The 17,943-nt window shown below is 53.8% G+C and overlaps 1 protein-coding gene across 2 annotated transcripts in view; it reads left to right on the top strand.

Moving 5' to 3' along the window:
- The window catches only part of PPFIA4 (PPFI scaffold protein A4), a 43,654-nt gene that overhangs the window by 21,626 nt on the left and 4,085 nt on the right, over positions 1–17,943 (top strand). The window contains exons 3-25 of one of the 2 annotated variants that reach the window (XM_090124705.1): positions 2,017–2,118; positions 2,241–2,405; positions 2,767–2,841; positions 3,140–3,235; positions 3,392–3,613; positions 4,014–4,160; positions 4,262–4,400; positions 5,044–5,123; positions 5,962–6,093; positions 7,474–7,536; positions 8,839–8,930; positions 10,853–10,994; positions 11,247–11,452; positions 11,855–12,095; positions 12,277–12,312; positions 12,907–13,040; positions 13,163–13,326; positions 13,915–14,008; positions 14,232–14,313; positions 14,818–15,018; positions 15,922–15,984; positions 17,071–17,097; positions 17,450–17,625. In XM_090124705.1, coding sequence (XP_089980831.1) covers positions 2,017–2,118; positions 2,241–2,405; positions 2,767–2,841; positions 3,140–3,235; positions 3,392–3,613; positions 4,014–4,160; positions 4,262–4,400; positions 5,044–5,123; positions 5,962–6,093; positions 7,474–7,536; positions 8,839–8,930; positions 10,853–10,994; positions 11,247–11,452; positions 11,855–12,095; positions 12,277–12,312; positions 12,907–13,040; positions 13,163–13,326; positions 13,915–14,008; positions 14,232–14,313; positions 14,818–15,018; positions 15,922–15,984; positions 17,071–17,097; positions 17,450–17,625 — 2,879 coding nt within the window. The remainder of the gene's footprint in view (positions 1–2,016; positions 2,119–2,240; positions 2,406–2,766; positions 2,842–3,139; positions 3,236–3,391; positions 3,614–4,013; positions 4,161–4,261; positions 4,401–5,043; positions 5,124–5,961; positions 6,094–7,473; positions 7,537–8,838; positions 8,931–10,852; positions 10,995–11,246; positions 11,453–11,854; positions 12,096–12,276; positions 12,313–12,906; positions 13,041–13,162; positions 13,327–13,914; positions 14,009–14,231; positions 14,314–14,817; positions 15,019–15,921; positions 15,985–17,070; positions 17,098–17,449; positions 17,626–17,943) is intronic. The other variant, XM_090124706.1, reaches the window with a different exon arrangement.

Genomic DNA, 17,943 nt, shown 5'->3' with positions numbered 1-17,943 from the left:
AACAGGGAACTCCCTCCTGCTGATTTTTGCTCTCTCTTTTAATCTCTTTGACTTTTGGAATGAAAGCCCCATTGTGGGTGCAATATTCACAGCTCTGCCAGTCCAGGAGACACAGCAGGGTGCAGAGGGCTGAGCTCTGGTGATCTCCATCCCCATGGTGACGTATCCATCCTGCTTTCCTGGCTTCTCCAGTGCTTTGCCCCACCTGCCCCATGCTGCAGGGAGCACCGTTTGCTGCCTTGCAATTTGCTGAGCATCTCTGTTGCTCTGAGCCCATGTCTGTGGGTTTCCAAAGAGCTGCAGCAAAGAGAGCGTTCCTATCCACAGCCCCCACTTCTGTGGGGCAGAGTGAGAGGTCTCTGCAGATTATAGGCTTTGGATGTGCTGAGTCCCTGCAGCAAGACCTACCAAAGCTCCCCAACCCAGAGCAGCCATAATATGGGGACACCCCACCTCAGTACCTCTCCCTGCTGCCCTTTCCACTCTCAGCCCCAGTGTAATCCATGGGGATGCTCACGAGCTGCTCACTCTTGTGTGCCAGCACTTGCATAACACAGCAGTGCACACATCTGCCTGTGGCACTGCGCTGTGCTGAGCCCTAATCCACGAGCTGGGAGAGCACAGTGCTGGGAGAGCCTTGGCTGAGAACTGCTGTCCCTGTGGTTTAAGGGGCTGTGGGGTGATCCAAGAGCAAACATGGGATGGTGCCTGAGTGCTGTAGGAGCTGGCAAGGGAGGTCTTGGTGTGACGTGAGCACTGTGGGGGACGGGGATGATGCCAGGTCTAGAGCAGTCCATGGGGAAGTGATGGGGGTGGGTTTGGGTGCTGCAGCAGTGCTGAGGCAGGAGCAGCCCTGAGGTGTGGTGATGGGCAGGAATGTGCTCGTTCATAGGGACAGTGACTGGCTTGGCTGCTGGGATTTCTTCCCCACTGCACCACACTTCGGTCCTGTCCCACTATGGGGTCGTGGTACCACCAGTGACACCACTGCCCCCAGTACTGCAGGCTGAAGACCACATCACTGCAGGCAGCTCAGGGCGTGATGTGAGAAGGGAGAGGGGAAATGCAGCTGGGACAACCAGGGATTAAAGCACTCTTAATTTTGTGGTGGGACATCAGCAAGAGGTTCCCCTTTGAGCTGAGCAGAGCATTTAATTCAAACTGAGCCTCAACGTCTTGCATCGGCTTGAAGGATTTCTTATTTGTTTAACTTGAAAATGAGAGTGAAAGAGATTTTCATGCTGGGAAGCCGCTCTCAGCCTCCAGTCAAAATTTGGTTTGTTAATGCTCGAGCAAATCTTTCTCAGCCTCTTCTGCAACCCTTCTCCTTTTCTGTCCTTCTCATGCTGTGAAATGGGTGTAAATTCATGAAGCGTTTCCTCATTTACATTTTTCACCCTAAAAAGTCCCAGCTGCAAAATGCTGCAAACTGGTGCCTGAAAAGGCAACTGGGAGCAGTGGGTGAATGCACCCAGGTGCACGGTGCTTCTTTTTAAAGAGAAAATGAACCCTTCTGCACCATGGGAACTTCATAGCAGGTTTCCTTTCTGCTCCAGCATAGCCAGAGATGCAATCACTGTGTCACTGAGGAGTCCGCATATCCCCAGGGTTGTGCTGGGTTTGCAGCTCAGCTGTGGCATCACCCTGTGCACAGCTTTTTCTTGCTGGATATCACCTCTCATAAGGGGTTGGTGATGGAAGCAAGGACTGGTGGCTCAGGACAAACTGTTGGCAACTGGGAAACATGCTTTAATGCCACTGGGGACCTTTGGAGCCAGAGAGCTGTTTCTTGGACATCAAACCAAGTGGTTTATCACTGGGATGTTGCATTCCTCGCTTGTCTAAAGCACAAAGAGAGGCCAGGAATAAATCACTTCCCAGCTTGCCTGTGTTGCTGTCTCCTTCACTCGCTGCCTGGGTTGGGGTGGGAAATGCTCCGTGGTCCCAGCAGCGGGGTTGGGATGCTGGCACCATCTCACAAGCTCCCAGCTAATGGCCGTGCCCTGATTTCTGCAGGAGTTTGCTACGTTGACGCGGGAGCTCAGTGCATGTCGGGAGCAGCTCCTGGAGAGGGAAGAGGAGATCTCAGAGCTGAAAGCTGAGCGCAATAACACCCGGGTGAGTGTGAGAACGCTGTCTAGCTTTCAGCCCCCAGAAACATAGGATGCCGTGGGCTGCTGAGCTGATATTGGCATTGCCAGCCCCAAGGTGGTGAAAAACTCACATCTGCTCTCTCACAGCTCTTGCTGGAGCACCTGGAGTGCCTGGTGTCGAGGCATGAGCGGTCCCTGAGGATGACCGTGGTGAAGCGTCAGGCTCAGTCACCATCTGGGGTTTCCAGTGAGGTCGAAGTGCTCAAGGCACTCAAGTCACTCTTTGAGCATCACAAGGCACTGGATGAAAAGGTGAGATGGGCTGCTGGGATCTGATGAGGGCTGCTGGCCTTTGGCACCCTGTTTGTTCTTTTCATTATGTATAGTTCTTCCTGATTCATTTGCTTTGAACATTTTGCTCTGATGAAAGACATCTCCAAGCTCCCTTGGCCGTGGCTCTCCTCCAAAAGCCAGGTTAACCCCGGCTATTCCTCTATAACATGCTTTTGTTCTCCCAAGCGAGAGCCTGGAGCATTCCTGAGCCTGTGCCCTGGTCTTGAAACCATCTGAGCCTGGGCCTCAGCCAGATCAAAGAGACTGGGGCTTTCCCTGGCTCCTGGGCATTCTCATCATAATAAATAACCACATTTCCCACTGTATTACCCAACTGCAGGTCAGAGAGCGCTTGCGAGCATCCTTAGAGCGGGTGGCAACCTTAGAGGAGCAGCTCGTGGATGCCCATCGGCAGGTAGGAGCTGTTTGGAAGCCTAAGCCAGGCCCTTGCTGGGGAACTGCTGGGCTACAACTGCTTGGAGCTATGCCACGTTTGTGGATTCTTATTGAATTTGGTGAACTATGGCCCATAGATGATCGTGCAGATCAGAAAAGTGTCATTTGGGTATTCTTAATGCAAGGCTGTTCTGAAGTCCCTATTTCCATGAAGGCTTGATGTTTAAGAGGAAACCTTGTAAATTCTGCAGCCTCATTCATAGCCAGAGCACCCAAACTCATTTCTCTGTTATTAATTAATCCCTGTTGGTGTGCAGGTGGCAGCTCTGCAGCAAGGTGCCACTCGGGAAGCCCCAGCAACTGAGAGGGATGAGAGAGAGCCCAAGGAGCCAGCACAGAAGCTTCCCTGGAAGGTGAGAGCCCCAGAAAGCATAAAAGCCCCATGCCACCCTCTCAGGCACATTGCTGGGTCCCTGCAGGGCCATGTTTACCCACTGTACAGCCACAAGCTGTGCCAGCCCATGCTTTGGGGCAGCCAGGCATCCGCATCCCTCTCTGCTGCTTTGCAGAGGCTCTCCAATGGCTCTGTCCACCCGGATGATGAGGCAGGGAGAGTGGTGGAACTACAGGAGCTCCTGGAGAAGCAGAATTTCGAAGTGGTCCAGGCCAAGGAGCACATCTCTGCGTTGGCTGCCAGTGTTGCTGAGCTGGAGGAGGATCTGGGCACTGCCAGGAAGGATCTGATCAAATCCGAAGAGATGAGCAGCAAATACCAGAGGGACCTCCGAGAGGTGAGACCCTGCCCCTTTGCACTGCAGTGCCCATTGCAGTTGCAGAGACATTCACAGCTGTTTTAGACTGGGATGGGATTGTACACATAGAGAGGAGGGTGAAGGTCCTTCCCCAGAGGAGGACTTTGCTTTTGGGGGTTGTCCCCAAGACCATCAGGAGTGCCCTGATGTCATAGCAGACTGTCATACGCAGGTGTGCTGCAGACCCAGGGCAGTGAGCTGTGTGCACATCAGGGCATTTCCCTGTGACTCTCCCTTTATCCCTCACCAACTCATCTTTGTGTGCAGCAGGGGTTTTATTGCATCCTTGGACTTGGGGTGTCCCAGGCTCAGAGGAGCTTTGTGGCCCAGTTGTTCCCAGATTGGTGATCAGGACGTGACAGTCCCATCACTTCCTCAGGCTCTGGCTCAGAAGGAGGACATGGAGGAGAGGATCACCACACTGGAGAAACGCTACCTGGCAGCTCAGCGAGAAGCCACCTCCATCCATGACCTCAACGACAAGCTGGAAAGCGAGCTGGCCAACAAGGAGTCCCTGCACCGCCAGGTATTGAACCAGGACCCAGAGACCCCAGGGATGTGGGAGGGAGAAATGAGGCTGGGGTCACGATGCAGGTGCCTCGTGGTACATCGTGATGTGTCACACAGTGCGAGGAGAAAGCCCGGCACCTGCAGGAGCTGCTGGAGCTGGCGGAGCAGAAACTGCAGCAGACAATGAGGAAAGCAGAGACGCTGCCTGAGGTGGAAGCAGAGCTGGCCCAGCGCATCGCTGCACTCACCAAGGCAAGTGTGTGGGGTGCTGGGGGGTGCTGGGAGACAGAGGGGCCAGGGGACAGTGCAGGAACCACGGGGTGAGGCAGGTCTGATGGCCCACCTATAGCAACAGCTCCTGGTAGGCTCAGGGTGCCCTGCTAGCAGTCCCAGCCTTTGTGCTTTGCTGCCCTCTGCCTTCCCTGTGGTTGCAGGGACAATACACAGCTTTTAAGACTCCTGATGAGTCCTGCACATGCAGGGTTTGCTTCTTTCCTTCAGCTCCTCTCCCCAAGGTGTGATGACGATGATGCTGCATGGTCAGGGTGAACTTCATTTGTGTCTGGGACCACTTTGAAACAAAGAGGAGGAAGAGAGAACCAGGCTAGATCTGGGAGTGTGCAGGCATAGAGGAAGTTGTGGATATGGCCAACCCTGACATTTCAGAGTGCTGGGATGAGTACCAATTTGCTTTTGGAGCATCCTCATCTCCAATCCACTTGCTAGCAGTCATTTCAAAGCTCACAGCACAGCAAGCCGTGTTGGGGATGCGGGCAGCAGAAGGGAGTGCCACATCTAAGGAAAGGATTCAAATGCAGGGATGGAGAGAGGGATGGAGGACGGCTTCTTTGGTTTTGGAAAACACCATCTGAGAGGGCTGCTCTGCTTTTCCCAGGCAGAAGAGAGGCATGGGAGCATCGAGGAGCACCTCCGGCAGCTGGAGAGCCAGTTGGAGGAGAAGAACCAGGAGCTGGCCAGGGTAAGAGCTGCTCAGCCTGGATGGAGGAGTCACTGCAGGTCCTGATCTTGCCTCAGTTCTCCCTTGCCTTGGCAGCTGGGTTCCTAGAGACAGTGTAAAGGTCTGGCTCACTGCTATCTCCAAAACAGAGTGAGGTGAAGGACCTGGTTAATATTTTCCTGCCCAAAATGTCTCCTCACCTAGGAGCTTACACCAGTCCTCTGTGATTTCCCTCTCTCCTAGGTATTCGCTTCTTGCTGTTAGCGTTCCACATTCCTGTCCTGGCATCACACCTTCCATCCTGTGTAGTGCCTGCTACTCCACACACTGCCCAAACAAAACATCAAGCCAAGACCCCAAACATGGGACAGCCTTAAACATGTAGCCAGCATGTCATGGGATGCACAGTCTTGCTGTGTTCCTCAGCTGGCAGCTGGGGGAGGCTGCCATGCGTGTTTCTTGGGTCACTCAGCTGCCATTGCAAAATGTGCCCCAGGGCTTGGTGGTGCTGGGGAAGTCTCTGGTTGCTTTCTCCCAGAGTAGAGATTTGGAGAAACTTCTGCAAATCCAGAGGATCCACTGGAGTCTGGAAAGTGTCACCATGTTGTGACTTGCTCTGGGGGTGCACGGGTCAAGCTTGTGGGAAGTCAGACACTGTCCTCTCATCCCTGGCCTTGAAATAGCAGAGACCAGCAGAGAACCAACAGAGGATTCAATCTGTGCTCTAAATGGTAGATTCATCCCCTGGGTCATCTGTGACACCAACAGCAGGAACAGGATGGGAGGTCACTGAGCTCCTCACAGCAGGAGAAGCGAATCCACTGGATCTGGGCTGACTGGTTGCTGTTTGCTGCTGCAGGCTCGTCAAAGGGAGAAGATGAACGAGGAGCACAACAAGCGGCTCTCAGACACTGTGGACCGGCTGCTGAGCGAGTCCAACGAGCGGCTGCAGCTGCACCTCAAGGAGAGGATGGCAGCCTTGGAGGAAAAGGTAGTGGCTAAGAGTAAGGGGTCCTTGGAGGGCTGCAAGGTCTGCAGCCCCTACAGCACGGAGCCTCTGCCAGCTGCACACAGGAGTTTGGAAGCACCCATGCAGGGATGGGGAATCGATCCCATGCAGGCTGCCAGCCAGGTGCCAGGGCTGGTGGGATTGTAGGGAAACGTGCTCAGCATCGTGCCCTCATCTCCAGCCAGCCCTCGCCTATCAGAATCCACTCCCCACCGCCTTCACTTCTGACAGCAGCAGGATTCATCCTGCTCCATTCCCTTGCTTCTCTGTGTCTGCATCGGCGCAGCCTCAACTGCAGCCTGTACCCAGCTGTCAGAATAAACCCTACTGCATTTTGCAGGAAAAAATGCAGCATTCATCCTCTAGCCCTCCACGTGCTGCTTTGAAACCTCCCTTTTCACCAGGCCCTGCTTCCAGACCAATCTGCCTTCTCCAAGTGTCTGTGAGCATCCCAGCTCCCACCCTGCTCACCCAGGGAGCCAGGCTTTCCTTTCAACTGCATGAATGCAATTAGCTGGGAGAGTGGGTGACCCAGAGCAGGAATAAGCTTTGAACCATCAATGAGAGATTAGCTCATGGTAATTCATCTCTATTTGGGTTCCTGCAGGGACCAGACTCCCCTGGTCCCCCAAATCAGACCAAAGAGGGGATGCACCTCCTTGCTAATGCCTGCAGGAACAGATCTATCTCTCTGCTGCTCTGCACCTCCTGTCCTCAACCAGACCTGGCTGTGCCAGCGTGTCGAGCCATTCAGCAGATGTCTGAGTGGCTCTGGATAAAGAACAGGGACACACAGGACCGAATTCAAATTCTTCTCCCAACAAGCAACAAGGACCAGAGTGGTGGCACCTTATGAGGGGCACTGTGGGCTCCCAGCCTGCTGCCATCACTGACGCACACAGAATGTTTCTCAAGGTCAACCCTGGGCAAAAATGCTGCTATTTGGCCTCCCAAATAGGTCAGGCAGTTGCAAGTTCTGCTTCCTCCCTGCCACTTCTCTAGTGCAGATGCTGGAGCCATTTTTTGATTCAGCTGTGTGAGGCGTTGATCTCCTCTGAGACAAACTTCCTAATCTGCAAGCCCTAGCTATCAAATCTCTTACTTGCTGCTTAATTGTCCAGTGTGGGACAAAGCTGGGCCTGGCAGCCCTGCTTGAGGAGCAGGAGGTTTGCAGAGAGGACTGGTTCATGGGCAAGTAGATGAGGAACAGTTTGGGAACCATCATTGTCCCTCCTGCTAGATGCCCAGCCCACCCTCCATGTAATGATTCCACGCTGGCCATCCCCACTCAGCCATTTCCTAAATGATGTCTTTTCTTCTTTCCTGTTTTTATTCCCTTTTCTTTTGTTTCATTTTTCAAAGAACACATTGTTACAAGAGCTGGAAAATACCCAAAAGCAGATAGAGGAACACCAGCACGACAAGGTAATTGCTGCTGCAGGGAGCCTGCCCTAGTGACTGCGCTTTCTCACTCCTAACCCCTGACTAGTGGCAGTCGTGCCACCTAAAACACTCTAGTTTCGGAGGAGCTGGGATCCCAAAGCACCCAGCAGCAGGAGGCCATAAACTAACCCACGCAGTGGATGGAAGCTGCCACCCACCTCCCTGGAGACCCCCGGTTCAGTTCCCTAACAGGCATGTTTCAGTCCCATCTCTGTATTTCTATCACGCTCATCCATCCCCCCACCGAGGACAGCAGTGAGGTCGTGGTGGCTTCGTCCTCATTTCTAGAGGAGGGTTTGCCCCTGTGCTTTTGGTGCAGCCTGGCCGCAAGTCAAAGTGCTGCCGAGGCAGCCACATCCCCTTCACCCTCAAGGCTGTCCCAGCCCCTCTTTCTGTTAGTGGGGAGATCCATGCCCAGCTCCATGCCCAGCTTGCAGAAATTCCCACAGGTCTTCACACCTTCCCCGCTCTCAAATAAAGCATCTCTGTAGGGTCTGTGAGATGAGCCTGAAGCTGGAAGGTTGCATCTTTTGCAGCAACAGGAGCTTTTGGGACGTGCCCCGTGTCTCATGCATGGCTGGGAAGGCTGGGGAGCTGCTTTCCCCCTCACTGGCAGCCTCTGCTCTCCCAGATGCTCCCTGCCTGCAACAAGAAGAGTTAGAGGGCGCTGCCTGTGCTCCCCAACCACAGCTGCTCTCAGAGGCAGAGCCCAGAGACCCGCATGATGCTGCCTGCATGTTGTCCCCCCCCAGTTCAGCCCATTTGCCCATGGGACTGGATCCTGCTGTGCCTGGAGGATTCCATCCCTTTGCCTTTCTGCCCACCTGCAGCTTCCCCAGCATCTCCCCCAGGACAGCATGGTCACATAGTGCAGGCACAGTTTCCCCTCCCTGGGGCTGGCAGTGGGAGAGATGAGTCCAGCACCAATTTGGCTGGTAAATCCCTTGCTGCTGACTGTTTCCCACGGTGAATGTGCACATGCAGCCTGGAGCAAAGCCAGAGCACCTTAGTGGGACCAGTTCTCCTTCATCTTGCAAGCCAGCATCGCTTCGAGCACGCATGTGTCTGTCATCACTCCTTCCCTTCGCAGCATTGCCCCGGCATCACCATTCACTGTCGCCTGCATGAGCTGTTTCTTTACTGGTGTACCAAAGGTACTTTGAAGATGGGATGGGGATTTTTAGAGGGAAAATCTGGAAATAGCTACGGATGTGGTTTGCCCCACACTTGGCTGCTCTTCGGTGCGAAACCAACCCCTGTGCCCATCTGTTTTGCCCCAAACAGCGGAGGTTGTCAGATGAGATCGACAAACTGCGGCTGGAGGTTGATCAGCTCAAGACCAGAAGTGGGACGTTTGTGGAAAGTGTACATACGAGGTGAGAGGCTCCTGCTGAAACCCTGCTTTCTGACACACGCCCCACTGCGATGGTTTTGGGGAACTTTTCTTTTAGGGCCCCAAAATGCTGTTGGCGTTGGGTATTTCAGTGCCAGCAAGCCTTGATGCAGAGCTGCGCAGTGGTGCATCGCAGCAGATCTGAAGTGGGGTGAGACACAGATTGTGGAGAGCAGCCCAGCCCAACTGAATGACCTCACGTTTGCTCTTCTGATGGCAAAAAAACCCACACCCACTGCACATACGTTTCTTTTTCTGCACAAAGGACTCAGATTCTGTGTTACCTCTCTCTCAGCTGTGTCACCCCAGCGTGGCTTTATGGTCCTGTTCTCACTGCCCAGCTCAAACTGCCATGTACCATTTTCTTCACTTGGATTCATTTTCAGTCCTGCAGAGGTCTCCCATGACAGCAGGGTGTTCACCAAACGCCTTTCTCCCCCAGTGTGTGGGGGATGAACCGGGAAGGAGGAACCTGTCTTTTCGTGGTGACCATCAGTGCAGACCCCCGTTAGCCCTCTGCTCTGCCACACTTTCATTTAAAGTCAGCAGGGAGGTAGGGGGGCCCCAGTTCAATGCTCCAAGATGTGAGGTGAGTTCATCAGATCTCAGCCTCTGATAGTCAGACAATGGGAGCTGTTGCAGCAAACCTCAAATCTGCTGGCAGCAGAGACAAAAGTGCCTGGAGGACACATTTCAGCACTGGAAAGAAGAAGCAGGGAGAGTGAGGAAGAACGTGTGAGGATGAAGGACAGCTGAGTGCTGGAGGAGTGTCTGGAGCATACATGGGACCTTGTATGGGTCTGTAAGATCAATGAGGGCATTGCTCACTGATTAGTTTTTTATTTCTTGAAGGGCGGTTTAGCAGAACTCTTGAGTTACAGAGGCTGGAATAATCCCCCAGTTGAAATGTCAGCTTTTGTCTAAGGCGCCTTTATCTGTTTTTAGCTTGGGAGCAGCTTGTCAGCAGCTCCACAGCTTAAATCCTCTTCAGACTTGGGCTGTGCCTTCGTCTGCAAACACTGAGCTGACACCACACTGAGCTGCTCGTGTTGGTGATTTTGCTGGGGGTGGGGAGCCCAGATTTGGCTCTCTGATGAAAACCAAACCCACCATAGTGGAAAATCTGCTGATTGCTCTGGGCAAATGCTTTTGTCCTCCTAAAGCAAGCCCAAACCTCGTGCCTCCTATTGCTGTGCATATAGGGAGGAACAACCCTGTGCTCTGGGGTGCTTTGCTCAGCCACGTGGATGGTCTTTAAGGTGAGGAGGTGTGAGCAGGTGACGTGGAGGTATGCACAGAGTCCCACAGTGGCAATAATTGGCCTCATGTCCCACTGCAGCTGATGCATTGCTTTATTCCTGAGAACCAGCACGAGATTGGAGGAGGAGGATAAAGAAGTCCCAAATGGTTTCTGGTGGGAAGTCCCCAGTGATGCTCATGTCCTTGTACCTGGAAGATTGGTTTCAAATGGGATTTTATTCATTAGGGTCTTTCTTGTGGAAATATTGAAGAAAACATACAAAGAGGCACTGCTCATCTAACTGCCATTGTGGAGATGAGGTCACACACAAGGGGACTCCAGACATGTTGGGAGGTGCAGACTACTGGACAGTACAGGCCAAAACAGTATGGATGTTCAGTGGGTACCACAGCAAAAGTGGAGGTAGCAGTGGGGTAGGGCCAGGGGCTGTGCTTCCTACAGCCTGTCTGCTGGGTTGGGACTGGGGGAATGGAACAGTTTTCTCTTCTGGAGCCTGATTTTGCAACAGAGCAGGGAAGTATTGAGGGGTGGTCATTCCAAAATGGCCCTGTCACCCTCCTCTGTCCTGAGGGCTATGTTGAAAGCAGCCAGGGGACAGAAGCATCCTTGCATGGGCGATGTCCATAATGGAACTCTCTCCACAGGTCCCACATGGGCAGTGCCACAGACCTGCGCTTCCCTCTGAGTGCTGTGGTCCATGCCCCTGCTGAGCCCTTTGGAGCAGCCCCAGCCCTGCCTCGGACACAGAAGGGTCGATTTGCCACCCGGAGAGAGGAGCCAGCAAAGGTAACCCACCCTCCTTCCAGCACAGAGCCAGGGTCGGGGTCAGAACTGGGGTCTCCCTGCACACTGGTCTCACATCTCCCTGATCTGGAGACGTGGGGCAATTTCCTTCACCTGGCAAGTGAACAGAAGTGACATGATAAGATTGCTTTCCCCCTGGGGTTGTGCTGTGGTTGAGTGTTGCTTGGAGTCCTCCAGTTTGTCATTCCGGGTGGTGGAGGTGCCATGTGGGACCGGAGCATCTTGTTCCCCCAGGACTGGGAGCAGGCCCAGGCAGGCAGCGTTTTGGCCACGGGGCCTCACGCCTTTGACAGCGATCCTGAGATCTCTGATGTGGATGAAGATGACCGCGAGACGCTCTTCAGCTCCATGGATGTGCTCTCCCCTGGTGGGCACTCGGATGCCCAGACCTTGGCCATGATGCTGCAGGAGCAGCTGGATGCCATCAACGAGGAGATCAGGTAGAGGTCACAGCCCGAACCTACAACTGTTTTGAAATGAAATGGCTTCAGAGTGGGGAGGAGGATTTGGTGCTCTAAAATTGATGTCTTGCTCCAACTTTAGCCAGGGAAATGGCTCCAGGGTAGGAATCCATAGGGCTTGGTTCTTCCTGTCCTTTGGTGACATCAGAGCTGGTTCACACTGTTTAAAAAAAAAGGAGAGAAACTGGGACATCCCTCAGCCTTGATTTATGTGGATTTTGATGGGTCTTACTGCCATTCCTAGAGATCAGGGGCTCAAGTCACAGCACCCAGACTGCCTTTCCATTGTGTCAGTAAATCCCATAGCTGGGAGGTGCCAGAAGCTGGAGACCACCCCAGAATGGTGTGGATCCAGGAGCCCTGAGCCCACTGCTCTTGTAGGATGATCCAAGAGGAGAAGGAATCCACCGAGCTCCGTGCAGAGGAGCTGGAAACCCGTGTGACCAGCGGCAGCATGGAAGGCCTCAACCTCACCCAGCTCTGCAAAAGAGCCTCCATCCCCACCTCGCTGACAGCCCTGTCCTTGGCCAGCTCATCCCCACCTCTCAGCGGCCGCTCCACCCCAAAGCTGACATCCCGCAGTGCTGCTCAGGACCTGGACCGCATGGGGATCATGACGCTGGTGAGGATGGGGCGGATGGGAGCGTGGGCACGGGGTGTGCATGTGGCTGCTTAGGGTGGAAGCGGCATCCCAGCGTCCATACAGCTGAGTGGTGTGGAACAGGATGCCTGCGTTTGCTGAGGGGTTTCTCCATTAACTGCCATCCTTTCTGTGTCTCTCTTGCTTTCTCCCTTGCAATCAGCCCAGCGACTTGAGGAAGCACCGGAGGAAACTGCTAGTGAGTGGCTCCCACTCTGCTGGTTTTTGTCCAAGCCCCTTTTCCAGCCTGCTCCTGGCTTTGCCCACACCAGGTCAGGATGCACCAGGTGTGGGGTGGAGCTGGGGACTCCAGGGATTCAGCAGGAGGATCCCATAAGTTGCTTGGAGATGTTCCAGCTGGCAGCCTAAAGTTCTGCAGGACATGGGGAGGGTCAGACAGCCACTGGGTCCTCAAACACTGAGCATCCCTTTTGGGGACAGGGTGACTGTGGGACATTCCCATCTGTCTTCCTAAGAGCTTTCTGCTGTGGCAGCAGCTTCTGTCCCTACACCTTGATCTGGGCCATGGAGCTGCATCCTCTCTCCTCCTCATTCCCCACATTCCCAGGACCTTGGCCCTGTGGCTGAAACCTCCCCATCTGCCTGTGCAACTCAAGCCACCACTGGAGCTCTGCTTCAGGCTTATCCTAGAGCACGGCAAAGCCTCAGGACACTGCTGGCACTTTTGGTCATGCCTCCATGGAACAAGAGAGAGGGGCTCTGGGGCAGGCAGCAGGACAAGGATGAAGCTGGGCTTTGGCCATCCAACCTCATAGCTCCTGTGCTTGTTTAGTCACCTGCAGCTCGGGATGAAAGCCGAGAGGATAAAACCACCATCAAATGCGAGACTTCTCCCCCATCCTCCCCCAGGACGTTGCGGCTGGAGAAGCTGGGCCACCCCGCACTGAGTCAGGAGGATGGGAAGAGGTACGTGGAGCATCTGCTGGATCTCAGTCATTGGCGTGGAGATGGGCTGGGGTTTGCCGTGACTCTCGTGCTGCTTGGGAATAACCTAAGGCTTTGCTGTTCCTCTCCTCCTCCATCCCCAGCTCTCTGGAGGAACAGGCCAGTAACCCCAGCAGCAACAGCAGCCAGGACTCCTTGCACAAGGGCTCCAAGAGGAAGGGGATCAAATCCTCCATCGGGCGTTTGTTCGGGAAAAAAGAGAAGGGCCGCTTGATTCAGCTGAGCAGAGAAGGAGCCACAGGGCAGGGTCTGTGAGCAGCCCCATTCCTGTGCATGTGGGGCGGGCATTCTCTTGGGTCAGGCTCTACTCACACCTTCTGGCCCTCTCTGGCTTTGGAGTAGTGTTGGGGTTACAGGCAGAGGAGCAGGGACCCTCGGTTGGCCTGGGGACATCGAGGCCACCAGCTCTGGGCATCCTGGGGCAGGCAGATCCTGCTGCTTTCTGCCCCATGGACCTTTCTGACCCGAGCATGGTACTGGTGCTAATGCTTCAAGAGATAGCGATCCCCCATCACTGTATCTTATCCCTAATGTTCTCAAATCTGTTTCCCTCCCCATGGCACCTCCCTGATGCTGCTCAGCCCTGTGGTGGGAGCTCGTTTTCTGCTCATAAATCCTTTACTGCATCAACGTTGAGCATTTTGAAATGGGAAAGCTGGCAGGCAGGGATCCCTGTGGGCTCCAGTGTGACAAAGGGTGCTCTGGGGATGGGTTGGAAATGGAGACCATCACCTCCTGTACTGTAATTGTGCATGCCCAAAACCTCAGTCCAAGGATCCATGCAGTGCCACGGGGGGCATCATGCTGACCTGGGAGTATCTTGCTTGCCCAACAGTGCTGCTGACCGACACAGAACTGGGCATTCAGGACCCTCTGGGACTCGGCAAGCTGGGTGCTCAGGCTGAAAAAGATCGGCGCCTGCGGAAGAAGTGAGTGAACCTCCTCTGCCACAGCAAGAAAATGGCCCTGGCTGCTAAGCTGTGACACAGGGCTGAGAAGACTTCTTGTCTTCACCCCCTCTTGAGCCATGTTAACTCCTTAATTGCTTTGTTTCCAGCTGGTTTTTGCTTCTGATAGTCTCTTCTCTTTTGCGAGCTACTTACTTTTCCTCAGGATCCCAATAAATCACTCTTCTGCTTCTCTTTGCTCCAGGCATGAACTTCTGGAAGAAGCTCGGAGGAAGGGATTGCCTTTTGCTCACTGGGATGGCCCCACTGTTGTGTCCTGGCTGGAGGTAAGGCAGAGCATGCTCACACACTGTCCCCACACACAGTCTGCAGTGTGCTCCCCTGGCAGGGGCACAGCACCCCACAGTCCCATTTTGTTCCATGCATGTGGGTGGTGGTTGCAAAACAACCCATGCTCAGCCACTCAGAATCTCTTCCCAAAGCACGGAGATGTTTTCTATGCTCCCCAGCTGAGAAGGGAGGTGGCAAAGGAGCATCTGTACATCCAAGTGAGTGGAGCTGGGGGAGCAGAGCAGATCCCCAAGTCCCTCTCATGTCTGCAGGGCTGTGCTTTGGGGTTTCGTCAAGCTTTTGAGTTGAAAGGCACAGTGGGTGTACTTTCCCTATGCTCTGTCTGTGAGGTATAGGAAAGCTGCTCTGCCCACATGCAATCTGTGCAAGGTCCAAACAGAAAAGGAGCCCAAGATGGGTGTGCAGCTTTGATGTGGAGCTATAGACAGGGTGTCCTCCACCCTGCCAGGTGGGTCCTCAACTTTGCCCTGTCTCAACAGCTCTGGGTGGGGATGCCAGCCTGGTATGTTGCTGCTTGCCGAGCCAACGTGAAGAGTGGAGCCATCATGTCAGCACTGTCTGACACTGAGATCCAGAGGGAGATCGGCATCAGCAATGCGCTGCATCGCCTGAAGCTGCGCCTGGCCATCCAGGAGATGGTTTCACTCACGAGCCCATCAGCACCACCCACCTCACGGACGGTAAGCACTCCACCCCACAACTGTTCTCCCCATCCCCTGGCTTTGTAGGACCACAGTGGCTCATTGGTCCCCAGGGAGTCCCAATATTGCAGGCAAGTGCGGCAAGAAAGACTTGCCAGTGTTCAGTGCAGGCTGAGGGTGAGGTGACATGCCTCAAGGACCAGTAAACCCACCAGACATGTGTCCTCTGGCACAAAGATTATTTACTGCCAGAAGCACTTTCCTGCCTTGAAACCCCATCAGATGTTCTTATTGTCACACACACAGGAGGCTGACCCTGCAGAGCAGCCAGTGAAGAGCAAAGCTTGGGCACTGTCGGATCTTGAGGGAATAAGATCCCACTTAAACAGCACATGTTTGATTTGCGTGGCCAGCTCAGTTATGCACAACCATTTTTTCAGTTATTTCAATAGAAATCTTTCCTTGAGACTGCCTGAAATTCCTGGGGCAAGTCAGAGTAACTGCAGATCCTCCACTTGCCCTGGATAAGATATGGAGCTGATCGCAGGATTATAGCTTGTGCTGGTCCCTAAAGCCCCCAAGGGGTTAATGGTGCCCCAGTAAGCCAAGACATGTCTGTAGAAATACAGTCAGCAAAAGGAACAGCCCCAGGCATGCCCTCACATGGCCCTGTCTGGGGTCACAGCTGTCAGAGGCAAGCCTGCAGGCTCTGTGAACATAAACCAAAGTATAAAGGCAGACGAAATGCCAGTAGGCCTTGCTACACTCTCTGTTGTCAGCCCAGATGTCGCCATCTCAAACTGCAGGGATGCTGCAATGCTGCTGCAAGATGCCCCCTGGCTCTGATCCTCCTTCACCCTGAGCCAGGCTTGCGTCCACCGTAGCTGTGAGCCCTGATTCTACAGCAGCTCACTTTGACCCTTCTGCCCTTTTCTCTTCCAGTCCTCTGGAAATGTCTGGGTGACCCACGAGGAGATGGAGAACATGGCGACGTCTACCAAGACGGTGAGGCTGGCCGCCCTGCTGCTGCAGCAGATCAGTTACCGAGCTGAGCTCCAGACGTGCACTGAGGCACTAAAAACCCCGACAGGGAAGGGGATCTTTGCTGTGTCTCATGTGTCAGCTCTTGGCCAGCACCATGCACCTGTCTAGAAACCGTCTTTCAGCCTTCAATATCCCAACAATTTTTAAAGCTGGCTTAAAAACCATCAGATGCATTTTCCTTTGTCAAGCCCCTGTGGGTTTTGCTGGGTTTCTAGAGCCAGTTATGAGTTAAACAGGAAAGAAAGACAAAATACAAGAGTGATCTCAGTTGATGCATGAGACTAAGCCCTGCTGGTCAGCCAACACCCAGAGAACTCACCATCCCACTGATATTAGCACACCCAAATATTGCCCCTGCTGTCATTATCACTGGTTGATAGCTTAAGGTTCCTCAGAGAGATGTGGCCACGCTGCCAAGAGCTCTGGGTCCTTTGGAGGGATGTAGCCATGCTCCCCTCTCAGCAACTTAATGATCTTCTGTCTGAATCTCAGAGCTGGGGCAGCGTTTTGGGTTGGCAGTGTGAATTAATTTGGCATTTTACTGAAGCTCATGCCTGCTGTCTGGGTGGCACAGAGCTTTGTTATTGGCAGGACAGAGAGTTCAGAGTTACAGCTGGAATGCCACACTTTCCCTTGTAGGTTTTGTGAGGTTGAGAGAAACCAGTCCATGATAACAAGCTGCAAAATTGGCAGATTGTCATGGTTTGTGACCCGTGAGCTGAAGCTTAAGTGTCTCTCTCCAGCTGTTGAGATGACCCGAGAGCTGCCCATACTTCCCATGAGGGATGTCTAAGCCCCAGCTAATGCCCAAGACCTGTTAAAAAAGCCCCATCCAACATCCTTGCTTGACAGAGATGTCATGAATCCTGCGCCCTGCAGGACTGGGATGTCCCCAGCACCCTGACAGCAAGGCTGAGCCCTGCAAGCCCATCAGGATCACACCAAACTGAGGGGTCCCACTCTTGGCACAAGCTGTCAGAGTGCAATGCTGTCATGTACTGACTTTACCTGTCCTTTCTGTTGACATGCTGCATGTGTCACGCTTAGGACACAGAGGAAGGCAGCTGGGCACAGGTGAGGTCCCTGCTGTGTCTCATTCATTGGGAGGTACGTGGGGTGGATGTGGGAGGGAGAGCTGGACACCACGGGGCACCCAGGGAATGAGCGTGGGGCATCAGCATGTGGCAAATCCTGCTTGGAGCTGAGCCTGTGCCTGGTGCTTGCTCTCTGAGCAGAACATGGGCCATGGCCAACAGAACCATTCCCTCCAGCTCCCCCAGCCCAAACTAGGGTTGAACTCCCCCAGTCCACATGTTGTCCTCAGGACCCCCATGCTGCAGCACTGAGCTGTCACTGATCTCCTGGGGCTGTCTGCAGGTCTCCTAAGCCCTGTTTTTTTTCCTAGCTTCTCCATTTGTGTTCACAGACACTGGCCTATGGGGACATGAACCACGAGTGGATTGGGAATGAGTGGCTGCCCAGCCTGGGCCTCCCACAGTATCGCAGCTACTTCATGGAGTGTCTTGTTGATGCACGGATGCTGGATCACCTCACCAAGAAAGACCTCAGAGTGCATTTGAAGATGGTGGACAGTTTCCACCGGTGAGTTCTCTCCTTTGGGAAGTCCTTGAGGTGCAGTACCTGCATGTGAATCAGGGGATGAGGAATTTTGAGGGATTTTCCCCTTGGCCAGCCTCCGTGCTGGAGGGTGGCTCATCTAGGCCCAATCTGGGACAGCCTGCTCTTAGAACAGGATAAAACTGAAGGACTGGGGGGTTACCACAAAAGGAAGGGATGTTCCCCAGCTTCTGGCTATTTTGAATTTCATCTGTGATGACTCAATCCTACACTAAAACATCCTTTGGGCACATGGCGAGTTAGTAGGGAAGTGGGTCCCTCTGTGGGGTCCCTCCAAGGCGT

The sequence above is a fragment of the Phasianus colchicus genome, chromosome 25 (assembly GCF_987193195.1).
Source record: "Phasianus colchicus chromosome 25, bPhaCol1.hap1.1, whole genome shotgun sequence".
Taxonomy (NCBI): domain Eukaryota; kingdom Metazoa; phylum Chordata; class Aves; order Galliformes; family Phasianidae; genus Phasianus; species Phasianus colchicus.
This window is presented reverse-complemented; position numbering and strand designations above follow the sequence as displayed.